This window comes from Sitophilus oryzae, unplaced genomic scaffold, assembly GCF_002938485.1.
Source record: "Sitophilus oryzae breed Bouriz unplaced genomic scaffold, Soryzae_2.0 scaffold_1420_pilon_pilon, whole genome shotgun sequence".
NCBI classification, from domain to species: Eukaryota; Metazoa; Arthropoda; class Insecta; order Coleoptera; family Curculionidae; genus Sitophilus; species Sitophilus oryzae.
Genome location: NW_022146083.1, coordinates 1,022,496 through 1,038,246, shown reverse-complemented (window position 1 = coordinate 1,038,246; position 15,751 = coordinate 1,022,496). Strand labels below are relative to the sequence as shown.

Here is a 15,751-nt window from a genome sequence, read left to right as displayed (position 1 = left end):
ATATTTGTACTTATTTAAGACTCACCCTGTATAATTGAAAATCTATTTATTTTTTTGAGACACAGCAATCATAGTATTGACCATCTTACACGGAATATATTTTTTTTTGTTAAAACTTGTATTATATATACAGGGTTGTTCACCACATACGACACGGAGTATTGTAGCTAAACGATTAGATTTTTACAAAATGTAAGATTTGGGTTCGTTGAAGGACTATTAGAGCTACAATTTAAAAATATTTTTACAAGATACAGAGTGTCCCAAATAAATAAAAAATATCAAAGTTGTATTTTTTTAAATGGAACACCCTGTATATTATTGCATTTTTAGTTTCTACCATTAAAATAAAGGTAAATTTGATTAAGGTTTATTACACTTAAACCTTACCGTTTTTGAAATATTTTCAATTTTGCTAAATTGCAGTATAAATTTTAAGGCTTCATTTCTCCGAGGATATCAAAGTTTTTAATACTAAATATTTACTGAAGTTTATTTATTGATCAGTTATTGTGTTGCAATAATAAAAATTATACTACCTTATACAGAGTGTCTAAAAATTTATTTTAAATAATTACTAGTTCTAAACGGCAATAACTTATTTACTTTAAATAGAACACCCTGTATATTTTATGAGAATCAGATGCACAATTTAATTGTCTATCAAATTGTATTATACCACTTCTTACTTATTCTTTCAAGTTTTCGTAGAAAATGCATTTTCTTATAATTTAGACCTCATTTATCAATATACCCATGGAATATTGACATTTTAGATTGTTTTTAAAACAACAAATGTAAAAAATGTACAGGCTAGTAATATTATCGTTTTTAGTAAAACGATAATATTACTAACCATTTATATGCAAAAAGAAAACTATCTAAATCTTGATAAAAGAGTATACCATTAATTAAATATACCACCAGTATTTCCGCCCAAATACTATTTAACTACATACTTAATTGTGTTCGTTAATAAATTATTCTAAATAAATGTGGATTTGAATCAGAAATCAATATAATAATAAGTTATGAAAATGAACGTCTCTGTTGTTATAAATAAGCATTTGTCAAAAAATTAAATATCATTTTTAAGGTGTTACTTTTTACCACACTGTCTAATACACATACATAATTCACTTTTTTAGTATTGGAGCAATATTAGTATCTGTACTCTTTAAAAATTTGGTACATCTTTAAAAATAATCTAAAATGTCAGTATTCCATGGGTATATTGATAAATGAGTTCTAAATTACAACAAAATACATTTTCTACGGAAACTTGAAGAGATAGGTAAAAAACGGTATAATACAATTTGATAGACAAATAAATTGTGCATCTGATTCTCATAAAATATACGGGGTGTTCCATTTAAATCAAACAAGTTATTGCCGTTTAAAGCTAGTAATTATTTAAAATAAATTTTTAGACACTCTGTATAAGGTAATAAAGTTTTTATTATTGCAACACTATAGCTGATCAATAAATAAACTTCAGTGAATCTTTAGTATTAAAAACTTTGATACCCTCGGAGAAATGAAGCCTTAAAATTTATACTGCAATTTCACAAAATTGAAAATATTTCAAAAACGGTAAGGTTTAAGTGTAATAAACCTTAATCAAATTTACCTTTATTTTAATCGTAGAAACTAAAAATGTAATAATATATAGGGTGTTCCATTTAAAAAATACAACTTTGATATTTTTTATTTATTTGGGACACCCTGTATCTTGTAAAAATATTTTTAAATTGTAGCTCTAATAGTCCTTCAACGAACCCAAAACTTACAATTTGTAAAAATCTAGTCATTTAGCTACAATACTCCGTCTCGTATGTTGTGAACAACCCTGTATATATGTATATTTACAGAAAAGAATACCAAGTTGTGTAAAAAATAGAAAAATATAAAAAAATACATTTTTAATACTATAAAATTTAAAGTAAAATGTATTAATATATTATTAGTATAAAAAAATATTTTAATATATACAGAGTGAGCCTTAAATAAGGCTACATATTTTCAGGGTTGGTAGGTCTCGATAAAAGGCTATATTTTCTGTTTAACATTTTAACCGTTTTTTCTCAACAGTTTTTAAAAATAGTTCAAAATAGCCAAAAAAATTTACTTTAAAAATTAAAACAAAAACTATATTTTTGTTCCTCTAAATTTTGTCAATTATTGTTTATAAAATAGTAAAAAATTACTTTTGCGTGTTACAAAAGAGTTTTGCGTGACATTTTTTAAAATTTTTAAAAGTCAACAAAATACGAATAACAAATTATTATATAAGAATATTATGTTTGATTAGATACGCACAATAAAAAACTAATAAATCAACTTAACTTCAAATATATTTGACATATTTTATGATTCAAACATATATTATAATAAAAACTTTTCTTAATCTGTATAGATGAATAATTGAATTTGAGTGTTTTAAAACGTTTAATATACAGTATGATACCCCTGGTTGTCTTTACAAAAGATTTTTTTTTATTATTAACATTTTAAGAATTGTTAAGTCCTACAAATTCAAAACGCGCATCCATGGTAATGGTGATATCACTTCGTTTTTATTTTTTGATAAATAGTTATTATTAATATTTATTAACATCATATTTTTGCTGTTTTAGAATGTTAAAGAAGAAACAAATTTATTTAGTTCAATGTTACAGAAACGTTAATACTACTTATCAGAAAGGGTGACACTGTAACAACAGTAAAAATACGATAATAACCATCTTTCAATGAATGAAAACCTAGACGTGATTTTTAGGACTAGGAAACTAAGAAAATAGGAACATTCAATCATATTTTTTTTTTTATTTTTCTCTAAAACGATATGAAAATTTGGAAGAGTATAAGCCAAAAAAATCATCAGATACGTTTTTCTCAAAATGTAATAATAAAAAAGCTCTTCCTCCTGTGAAGACGATCCAGGGACATACTGTATATTTTATAGTGTATTTAATACTTAACACTTGGTTAAAAGAATATACAGAAAATAAAAAATTCCTAAAGTCAATAATAACTATAATTACAAATAATGATCTATTCTTTTAATATTTTTTATATTTTTTCAGTTATCTGTTTCAAAGATTATTTCCAAACCTGTTGCAATTATCTATTCGTGTATTACCAAAGTGTAACAAATTGTATGAAAGGTTCGCTTTTACGTTTGAATTGTTTATTAGTAACAGGTGGCACAAAATCGCTGTTATAACTCAGTTATTACTGCAAAAAAGTGAAAGACAGATGCCTGAGTCGAATTTGTACATTATGACTTGCAACAAACAATGCGACACAAAGACTCTCTAAAAGCAATTTAAAGAGAAATTGCATTTGAAAAAAAATGCATTCGAAAATAATAAATATTTTCTTGCTAAAACTTTTACCTGTTTTATTATGTTTACAAAAATAATATCTATAGATACGTTTATGACAGATTTCTATCTACTATACCTGATAAATTTGAACATTTGAACTTCTCTTTGAACAATGAAATCAGAAATTGTTTCTTTATCATATTAATAGCGTGTACCCGCGACTTCGTTCGCGTCGAATTAATCATTTGTAATGGTGATGATAAAGCAAAGCAAGAATTTCCATTAACATACAAACTGGTTAAAATTTTCTCACATTTATGTCAGGATGAGAAAAAACTATATGGCGATATTATTATATAACTTGGTAATATTTGAGGGGTAGTTTCATCTCGTTGGAATTTGACTTTCGAAAAATCCGTTTGCCAAAAATAAGCTTTTTACGTCAAGAAGTTTAAGCAGAATCGTGGTTAAGAAATTACCCAACTTTTTGGAACACCCTGTATGATTTTTTAAAAAATTTCAAAATATGTAAATAAACAAAATAAATTATGCGTGTCCAAGCGTTTTCCCAAAAGACTAACCGTTTTTTAAAAAACAAATATTGTAATTTTTTAGGGACGTTTTCACCCTCTTGGAATTTGAGATTCGAGAAAACCCTCCTTATCGAACCTCTACACCCCACAGTCAATCCGTTTGCCAAAAATCAGCTTTAAACGTCAAGCAGTTTAAGCAGAATCGTGATTACTCAATGGTCATATTTTATGAAACACCCTGTATAAATTTTTAAAAAATCTTAAAATATGTAAAACAACAAAATAAAATATACGTGCTTAAGCGTTTTTTCGGAAACTTGGCCGTTTTTTAAATAAAAAATATTGTAATATTTAAGGGATAGTTTCACCGCCTTGGAAAAACTCACCGGTTTTTAAATAAAAAATATTCTAATATTTGAGGGGTGGTTTTACTCCCTTAGAATTCGAGTTTCGAAAAATCCCTTCTTATCGAACCTCTACACCCTAAAGTCAATCGGTTTTTCAAAAATCAGCTGTTTACGTCAAGCGCTTTAAGCAGGATCGTGATTAATCAATGACCAGATTTTTCGAAATACCCTGTATACATTTTTAAAAAAATCTTAAAAATATTTAAAAAAACAAAATAAAATATACAGTACGTCTGTTGGATCTGTGTCTATGAAAGGAATGCGGACAAAAAAACATTTAAATAAACAGCAATATATTTTATACGTCGATTTGACGAGTGCGTCACCGCAAATCGTTCCGCCCACTCATTTTATTGGCTACTTCATCGAGAGAATATCGTTTCCCCTCTCACGGATACCCCGTAGCTACAGAACGGACAGACGTACTGTACGTGTTTAAGCGTTTTTTAGGAAACTTGGCCGTTTTTTAAATAAAAAATATTGTTATATTTGAGGGATAGTTTCACCCCCTTGGAACTGGAATTTCGAAAAATCCCTTCTTACCATGTATGCCAAAATTGAGCTTCTTACAGTTCGTTTGCTGGATCTGTGTCTATGAAAGGAATGCGGACAAAAAACATTTAAATAAACAGCAATATATTTTTTACGTCGACTTGACGAGTACGTCACCTCAAATCGCTCCGCCCACTCATTTTATTGGCTACTAATTTGTCGAATTTTTATTGATGGGACGCGTCGTCTAATTTTTTACGAAAAACATCGAGAGAATATCGTTTCCCCTCTCACGGATACCCCGTAGCCTCAGAACGGACAGACGTACTTGTAAAGCACGTCTGCTGGATCTGTGTCTATGAAAGGAATGCGGACAAAAAAACATTTAAATAAACAGCAATATATTTTATACGTCGACTTGACGAGTACGTCACCGTAAATCGCTCCGCCCACTAATTTTATTGGCTACTTGCAAATTTGTCGAATTTTCATTGATGGGACGCGTCGTCTAATTTTTTACAAAAAACATGGAGAGAATATCGTTTCCCCTCTCACGGATACCCCGTAGCTACAGAACGGACAGACGTACTGTACGTTGAGTGGTTTTGAGCAGGATCGTGATTAATCAGTGAGTCAGTCACTTAAGAATTTTATATATTACTATAGATTTTCTCTCTTGACCCTTTTTGCCTGATATTTCTGGTTATTTCTTTAATTATTATTAATACAATAGATAACCTTAGTATTTACTTCCTTAGTACTTACCTACAAATAATTAGAATTATTTTTTCTTAGCTAGATATTAAGCAGATGCGTAACTTTTAAAGTATAATAATTTTATTTAGTTTAATAACAGTTACCTACAAATTTCTAATACAAGGTGTCCCAGAAATAAGTGCAAATATTTTAACTGGTAGTATAGTTCAACCCCAGAAACACGCCTATGAGGTTTTTTTTGCGAAAAAAAAATTTTGAAGATTCGAAATTTTTTGAAAAATTTTTTTGGAAATTTTTAGTTTTAAAACATAATTTCTTGATAATATGGCTACATAAGTATTAGATTAAATTTGCAAGAAAGAAAATCCAGAAAAAAATTCAGTTGTTCTCAAAATTTTAACAAAAAATCATTTTTTTGGAAATTTTCAAAGTAAAATAACTCCGTTATTTTAGACTTATTTGAAAAACGATAAAGAGAAAATATGTTTCTTTTATCGAGATCTACCACCCCTTAAAATATTTGCACTTATTTCTGGGACACCCTGTATAGCATCATATGACCTTCATAATTATACAAGTTGTTTAAAAATTGATAGACTATTAAATAAAATTATAAAGTCTATAAAATACTGTAAACAAAGGTAAAAACAAAATGTCGGTGTCAAATCAAAAGCTAATATTATAAATCACTATGAAAATTTATCTTGTATAATACAGGGTCTGTTCTTCACCAGCTCCTAGAATAAAAAACTTGGTAACTTTGATTAAGTGCAAACCTAAAATATGTACTAGGTTGTATTTTACGGAGCTATATACTATATTAGTCTTAAAAAAGTGTGAATGAATCGGGATTATTTTTTAATGGAATACCCTGTTAAAATATATTATCAACTTATCCTAAGATATGGGGATATGTCCAAAATTGTCCAATTTGACATGTAAATTTGTAAATTTACCATACACACATTTTTAAAACTCCTATTTATTTTCAAAATTTGCAGAGATTTCTATGATTCCAACTATGATGCATCACCCGGTATGTAGATATTGAAGAATATAGTTTTTATAATCAGGCATCATAGATATGTTTGCGAGAGCGTATCTACCGGGTGCGTCTGAAAAGTGGCTCACCACTTTTTTATTTTTTCAGATAAAAAATCGGGATTTGGTATGTTAGTATATGACATAAATTAGGATTGATTGACGTATTCAACTGTTTTCGGTCACTTCCTGTTTCACAGAAAATGACTACAACTTTTGATTCTTAAATGACACCTTCCGTATTTTATTACTTTACTCGATAGAAAATAACACTCTGAATAGAATGACATATGATATGTCAACTTTTGATCTGAATATGATTTATTTGAAGTTGCAAAATGCGATTCATAACGACAATTTGACTCGAAATACCAAGTGTGTGGTACCACATTATTCGTAAAAAATGCTTTTTCCAAATATGCTAACGAGCCACCCTCGTTCCATTTGAAAAAATTGAGATACTATGATTACAACGGCCAGGACATTAACTTTTAACCGGCCAGGACATGAGACAATCAAATATATTTTCCAAGGTTCCTTGATTATAAATTAGTGTTTTTACCACAGCCATGACATCCTAGATTGAAATTTAAAATTTAATTTTCTATTAAGCAAAAATACCATAGTTTACATATTATTATATGTCATTCTATTCAGAGTGTCATTTATTATCCGGTGAAACAGGAAGTGATCGAAAACAATTGAATAATATGTCAATCAATCCTAATTTATGTCATATACTAACATACTAAATCTCGTTTTTTTTTATTTGAAAAATAAAAAAGTTATAATGGTGAGCCACTTTTGAGACGCACCCGGTATACGATACCTTTACATATTTTTATCTATATAGACTGTTCAACGATGTCTAAATAACAATAAAATCGTCTTGATATCAATAAAGTTGTTATTTTCTTGTTATTCTGCGATAGGACTGATATTCACATTAATCAGTAAACAATAAACCTACACCTAAGTTTATAATGTTTGTTCACAAGAAATAAAATACCAGACACCCAATCTTACTGATTAAAAATTATATATTACTATGTCAATAATAAAACATTTTCAGCTGTACATCGCTATTGCATTCATTTTATCTCACCGAATATTATTATTATTTACAGGGGCGGGTCTAGACCTTTTTTGAAGGAGCCTAAATTCCTACAACTTCAAGCAGACATTTTTCTACTTATGACACGATTTTTATCAAAATACATCAAGATATTTAAATAATTAACATGCCTTAACTTTACAACAACTAATAAGAATCATAAATAAATGTAAAAACAAAAAGTCAAGATTAATGAGATTTTTTATTTTTACAGCATCCTTTGCAAATTGTTGATGATTCAGTATAAATGAATTTTATCTATATAATCACTCAAGTAGCCCCTCCTATAGAGACGCCCCTGCTTATTTTTATTACTTAAAATAAACTAAATACGTAGGAATAGTATATCTTTCTCTAATTATGTACAAAAAACAAAATAAAAAGAAATAACAGTAAAAATCTAACATAATATGTATACACTAATATATTTTTATTTTATATTCACTTGGTTGCCGAGTTACTTCACTTGGTTGTTCTTCAAATAACCATCCAGCCATTTTTCGATGACTGGTAGGTTTTCGTTGCTCCACTTGGTTTCTTCCTTGATATTTTTCAAGGCTTTTTCTATGACGAAATCTGCGTTTCCAAATTCTGTTTGTCTTTCCAAATAGAGTTCGGACACCATATCCAGTCCTTCTTGTGTTTTAAACACTGTGGTAGCGGATGTTATGATGCTGTTCCAGAGCATGGGTTTTTCTTCAAACCTGTGTTGATTGGGAAAATAGACAAATTAGAATTTTAAAAAAAATGTTATTTATCTATGAAGGTTGTTATGCAGGGTCCAGACCAAGGCGACAAAAGGTAAACAACATTTTGAGACAAAAACAAGACAAACTTGCGACAAAAATGGGGAATTCTGTCAAGACAAACTTGAGACAAAATGTCCACACCGCAAGAACAAAAGTACAACAAAGTCAAAAGTTTAGTTGTTGCGAATGAGTTTTTTTAACCATGTGTGATTTCACTGATCTCCTACTGTTGGCAGCACACGCCACATCCATACAGCGCCGACAACTTGCCGTAAAATATTCGAACAAAACATAGACACTTTGATCTTTACTGACTCGAGACGGGACATTGAAAAGTCTCCGAATTTTGAAACAAAACAAAAATTAGACAAAAATGTCGCTGAAATGTATTGGATTTGTCGCAATTTTGTCGTAAAACATGAATGTTTCTGTCTTGTCGTTGTTTCGTCTGCTTTGTCTGGACCCGGCATTAGTTATTAAAGGCAAAATTTGTGTTAGTTGTCAAAGTTATTAACACTTTATAATTCCCATGATACATAATTTTATTTCTCACTGAAAATTTGTATATTTTGTCCCATCTTTAAAAGACACAAATGTTGCATTTATTAATCTTCGTTATATTTTTTTAATATTTATTCGTATTAACGCTGCTGGTAAGAACTTTGCTTGTTGCCAGGTTGTTGTCAATCGAGTTCAGGTTTGTCAAGATTTTTTTAATATTTTTTTTAACTAAGAAAAAAAAACAACCAAATTTTCCATTAATTTACACACCATTTGTTATTAGATTTTTCATCTGTTTTCAGTGGAAACAACTTTCACGTCAAATTCAAGATATCGTTCTCATAGACAGATACATATTGCCGAAACAAATCAAGTGCGCTGTGCCTTTGCTCTGGTACAAGTGTAATTACGTTTTGTAATATGACCTAATTTATTTATGTATGTGTGGATATTGCAAAATTAAGCGTCCGCATTTTTAATTATTCCATTTCAATTTCGGTTATCCTAAGCGTTTGATTGAACAAGGTTAAGGACAAATATTAGACCTCAGAGTGATAAATAAAATTACTAATAAAAAAAAGTTCATAATCATTAAAAATATAGCCCTATAACTTTTTTATTTGTTCAGTTGAAAAATCTACACTTGGTATGTTAGTATATGACAAAAATTAGGAATGATTGACGTATTCAATTGTTTTTGGTCACTTCCTGTTTCACCGGAATTAACTACTTTTGATTTTTAACTAGCACCCTCGGTATTTTGTTAATTTATTCGATAGTAAATGACACTCTAAGTAGAATGACATATATGTCAACTTTTCACATTTTAGAATATCGTTTATTTGAAATTGCAAAATGTGATTCATAACGTTTTCTACCGAATAATGTAAAAAATATCATACCATCTAAAAATTAAAAGTTGTAGTCATTTCCGGTGAAACAGGACGTGACCGAAAAGAATTGAATAGGTCAATAAATCCTAATTTATGTCATATTACTAACATACCAATTTTTCTCAAAAAAAAATTAAAAAGTTATAGCGGTCATCCACTTTTGAGACGCAACCGGTATATTTTGATTTATACCACAGACTATTCATAACCAGCCTGTCAACTTAATATTATTTGCATGGAAATCTGCGTAGCTATCTAGATATTCACTTAGGTATCGTATGTTAAGACGGAACCACACATTTAACTTTAAACTGAAATAAATACACACAGTTCTAAAGACATGAAATGCTGTAATGAATTATAATTTGCTCTTTTTTAATACTCTGAGCGACAGTAATTATAACATGAACGTTAATAATAATTATCAAAAATATTAGTAATGCTTGCCCATTATATTTTTTTAGATCTAATAAATTATTTTAAACTAGCTTATTCAGTATAATTATTTCAAGTAAGCCATAATTTATGGCGATATGCTTTTATTATCATTATTTTTTACGTTATCAACAAAAAGGAATTCAAATTAACGAGCTTCAAACTGAACAACGGTAAAAAATATATGCACCTCGTTTTGAAGTGCGTTTACTTTAAAATTTAGTTGTACAAAATGGAATAAACAATATTTATTTTATATTGCAACATAGGTACTAAGTGTCAAAATTAACCAATGGAGCGAATTTGCATATAATAACGATTTGCTAATATTAGTTTTCTATAGCAATGTCCAAATACTTTGAACGTTTATCATTTAGTAGTTCTCAACTGATCAGAGGCGTAGAGGATATAAATAATTAAAAAGAGATACCTGGTTGACCAGGTTAATTTTTGTTTTAAATATCTAGTAAAGGTGGTTAGGGTAGTCAATGATGAGAAAAAATATATAATTTAAGTAACACAGTAGCCACTTCCCCTAGGAGATGCAAGACCTTGTCGTTGGTGGGGAAGCTCCTGGTCAGGTGCTGGGGGGAATCCCCTCTAGCCCTTGGCTTGGTCTAAGAAGCATCTCACTCATCGTCTTGTTCCTGACTGTAGTGTCGTGGCCAGGGAATTGCACCAAGACATATAACGATACCGGGCGGGGCTACGGACATACTCAACCTTGGGGCACCGGGGGACACCCCATTGTATTTTACCCCTTACTTCTACATGCGGGGCTCTGTAGAAGTGGACCGACTGTCCCTAGCGACTCATAGGAACACTATGAGATCTGATAATAATAGTAATAAAAACATCACCGGTGAAGCTGTGGGGAAACCCCCTAGCGACACTGGGAACAGTAACAATGAAAGTTCCAAGGGGCCAAACCCAAAGAGAACTACAGGAGAGGTGGCTGACACTTGCGTGAGACCATCCTCCGCAAGTGGCATACAAGCTAGCACCTCCTCCAAGGGTCGGGAGCCTACCTCCTACCTCTAAATCCAACAGGCGACACAAGCTACCGTTTAGTCTACCCGGCCTTTATCATTTAGTAGTTCTCAACTGATCAGAGGCGTAGAGGATATAAATAATTAAAAAGAGATACCTGGTTGACCAGGTTAATTTTTGTTTTAAATATCTGGTAAAGGTGGTTAGGGGAGTCAATGATGAGAAAAAATATATAATTTAAGTAACACAGTAGCCAGCAGATGACACATCTACAATACCGTGTGTTACATCGTCGACGTGAACATAGGAAATCCCATGTAAATTTTAAAAATTGTAAGGTTTCCCCATTTTATTTTACAGAAAAATATGTATTTGAAACTTTTCAAAGAACTCCTTAAAATGAAGCAAATTTATTTTGAATAATTTATACGAATTTATTTTGGGTTTATGGGAGATACAAAAATACTATGGTCAACTTTCGTTTAGCTGAAATCAGTTATTAGAAAAAAAAAATTTGTCTTTAAAAAGCTACTGTGAACCACGAAAAACAGAAATTTTTCTGCGGAAATGCGTAATTTCCAAATTTCGCACTTTAGAATAACTGAAATCTACTATAAAAAAATACATTTTGAGTTTTATTTTTAATATTTTTCGGAACATATAAACACAAAAATTTTCCTGCGGAAATAAGCTGTTTTCATTTTCTAAGGAAATTTATTAGACTTTAGAATAGCTGAAATCAGTTATATAAAAAATAAATTTATTTTTGCTTTTTAGAAGCATTCACGAATTGAGGAAAATAAAAATTTTCCTGCGGAAATAAACCGAATCCATTTTCTGAGGAACCTTAATAGAGTTTAGAATAGCTGAAATCAGTTATATAAAAAATAAATATATTCTTGCTTTTTAGAAGCGTTTACAAACTCAGGAAAATAAAAAAAAATGAAATGTTTGATTTTCATTTTCCATTTTTGTAAGCATAAATACATAAAAAATTATCTTTTTATCACTTTTGAACCAAAAAGAATAATTTAAAAGTGTCTAAAATGCTAACTAATCTAATAATAAATTTAATAATATTTTTACAAAATCACAATTAATTATTAAAATATAAAAACCACAACTTAACACCCTCCACAAAGAAAAGCTAACCAAAGCAACCCAAATCCTAACTAATCTAATAATATTTTTGCAAAATCACAGTCAATTATTAAAATATAAAAACCATCTGGTAAAGGTGGTTAGGGGAGTCAATGATCGGAAAAAATTTATAATTTAAGTAACACAGTAGCCAGCAGATGACACATCTACAATACCGTGTGTTACATCGTCGACGTGAACATAGGAAATCCCATATAAATTTTAAAAATTGTAAGGTTTCCCCATTTTATTTTACAGAAAAATATGTATTTGAAACTTTTTAAAGAACTCCTTAAAATGAAGCAAATTGTTTATTTTGAATAATTTATACGAATTTATTTTGGGTTTATGGGAGATACAAAAATACTAGGGTCAACATTCGTTTAGCTGAAATCAGTTATTAGAAAAAAAAATTTTGTCTTTAAAAAGCTACTGTGAACCACGAAAAACACAAAATTTTCTGCGGAAATGCGTAATTTCCAAATTTCGCACTTTAGAATAACTGAAATCTGCTATAAAAAAATACATTTTGCGTTTTATTTTTAATATTTTTCTGAACATATAAACACAAAAATTTTCCTGCGGAAATAAGCTGTTTTCATTATCTAAGGAAATTTATTAGACATTAGAATAGCTGAAATCAGTTATATAAAAAATAAACATATTTTTGCCTTTTAGAAGCGTTTACAAACTCAGGAAAATAAAAAAAAAATGAAATGCTTGATTTTCATTTTCCATTTTTGTAAGCATAAATACATAAAAAATTATCTTTTTATCACTTTTGAACCAAAAAGAATCATTTAAAAGTGTCTAACTAATCTAATAATAAATCTAATAATATTTTTACAAAATCACAATTAATTATTAAAATATAAAAACCACAACTTAACACCCTCCACAAAGAAAAGCTAACCAAAGCAACCCAAATCCTAACCAATCTAATAATATTTTTGCAAAATCACAGTTAATTATTAAAATATAAAAACCACAGCTTAACACCCTCCACAAAGAAAAGCTAACCAAAGCAACCCAAATGCTAACCAATCTAATAGTTTTGCAAAATCACAGTTAATTATTAAAATATAAAAACGACAACTTAACACCCTCCACAAAGAAAAGCTAACCAAAGCAACCCAAATCCTAACCAATCTAATAATATTTTTGCAAAATCACTGTTAATTATTAAAATATAAAAACCACAGCTTAACACCCTCCACAGAGAAAAGCTAACCAAAGCAACTCAAACGACCAATCTAATATATTTGCAAAATCACTGTTAATTATTAAAATATAAAAGAAAACTGCATGATCCAATGATTTTTTGTTTTGAATCAGCCTTATTTACGTATATATATAGTATATAGGATCCTATATCTCCTACGCAGAGCAAAGGGCTTCAGTGAAAGCTCTCCATCGGGTTCTGTTTTTGGCAGTTGTTTTTGCTTCCTTCCATGTTGACCCTACTTGTTGAAGCTCATCCAGTATGGAACGTCTCCATGTTTGAGCAGGTCGTCCTTACTTTCTTTTTCCTTGGGGATTCCACTCCAACGCAGATTTCGCTATATTACTATCAGGTTTCCGCAAAGTGTGACCTATCCAACCCCATTTTCTTTTGCGGATTTCAATGCCTACTTCTTGTTGCTTTGTAAGATGAAGCAGGTCGGTGTTACGTATAGTGTCTGGCCAAAAGATTTTAAGTGTTTTCCGCAAGCAGCGATTGATAAATACCTGTGGACGGTTGATGGATGTCTCGCAGCCATATAATAAAACTGGTATGACGTTGGAATTGAATATTCTTAATTTTGTTTGTATGGAGAGTTGACGGGAGGTCCAAACTGATTTTAGTTGGCCAAAGGCTCGCTGCGCCTTCCTGATCCTGCTGACAATATCCGCGTCTGCGCCACCGTTTACGTAAAGCCTTATTTACGTAAAGCTTTAATTAAAAACAAGAATAAGTGCAACATTCCGAGGTACAGTTTGCAAGAACCTATATTATCTATTCTACAAGAATTGTTATTCCTCCGAAAGATGTTTTACCCCACCCAGCACCCTTATTCGCTCCCGGGTCCCGTAAGTCCCCCCTTCTAAACTGAAAAATGTATGAAAAACAAAGTGCACAAAATGACATTGACACATTTCCGTAGGAATTTTTTGTATTTCTTTGCTCGTAAAGGCTCGTATATAACAAATATAAGTTCATTTTTCATGTAACTGGTTTCGGCTATTCTAAAATCAAAGCATTTTTTTATGTAAAATAAAAATAAAAAATTTCCGCAGGCACTTTTTTATGTTTTTATGTTTAGAAAAATGTCTAAAACACACCCCGAAGACTAGTTTTGATGTAACAGATTTCGGCTATACTAAAGTCCGAAAAATGAAAATGACGCATTTCCGCAGGAAAATTTTTGTATATTTGTACTCCTAACGCCTTCTAAACGTATATATAAAGTCATTTTTTATATAACAAATTTCAGCTAAACGAAAGTTGAGCCAAATACTAAATTAGGTGAAAATTTAAAATAATCCGGTCCTGGTTAAACAAACATAACAATCACAAGCATGTCACAAAATGACAAGTCTATTATGATTTTCTTCTACAGATCTGTCAAAACTATCTTAAATTATATTCTCTATATAGGAAAAGTTACAAAAAATAAATTGTGTACTATACATACTTGAATCTTTAAAAACTGTATAAAGTAATACATCTAATGTGGAAAAATTGTTGTGGTTTATTGTTACATTTATATTTATTTATTTGCCCATAATATACAGGGTGTCCCAGAAATAAGTGCAAATATTTTAACTGGTAGTATAGTTCAACTCCAGAAACACGCCTATGAGGGTTTTTTTGCGAAAATTTTTTTTGAAAATTCAAAATTTTTTGAAAAAATTTTTGAAATTTTTTGAAAAAATTTTTGAAATTTTTTTTAATTTTTAGTTAAAAAACATAAGTTCTTGATAATATGGTAACATAGGTATTAGATTAAATTTACAAGAAAGAAAATCCAGAAAAGATCCAGTGGTTCTCAAAATTTTAGCAAAAAATATTTGTTTTTTAAATTTTTAAAGTAAAATAACTCCGTTATTTTGTACTTATTTGAAAAACGATAAAGAAGAAAAAATGTTTCTTTTATCGAGATCTACCACCCCTTAAAATACGTGCACTTATTTCTGGGACACCCTGTATAAAAAATATCTAATTTGGTAAAAATATAGTTTTGCTTCCATGATTCGTGATTTGTTTTGTTTATTTCTCTTTACAATACCACAGCACCTCTGTTAATATTTAAATCTTTTATTTTGTGATTACTTGGAAAATGTTAAGGTTACTTATTTATTGATTTGTATCGTTAATGGATAACATTGATTTTTGTTAAAGATCTTTACTAATTTCTTATTATATTTCA

The 15,751-nt window shown here is 29.7% G+C and overlaps 1 protein-coding gene across 1 annotated transcript in view; it reads right to left on the bottom strand.

The window, feature by feature from the left end:
* Positions 1-7,541: 7,541 nt before the first annotated feature.
* The window catches only part of LOC115876170 (aminopeptidase N-like), a 35,521-nt gene continuing 27,311 nt past the window's right edge, over positions 7,542-15,751 (bottom strand). The window contains 1 exon segment of the mRNA XM_030891855.1: positions 7,542-8,337. Coding sequence (XP_030747715.1) covers positions 8,091-8,337 — 247 coding nt within the window. The 3' untranslated portion in view covers positions 7,542-8,090.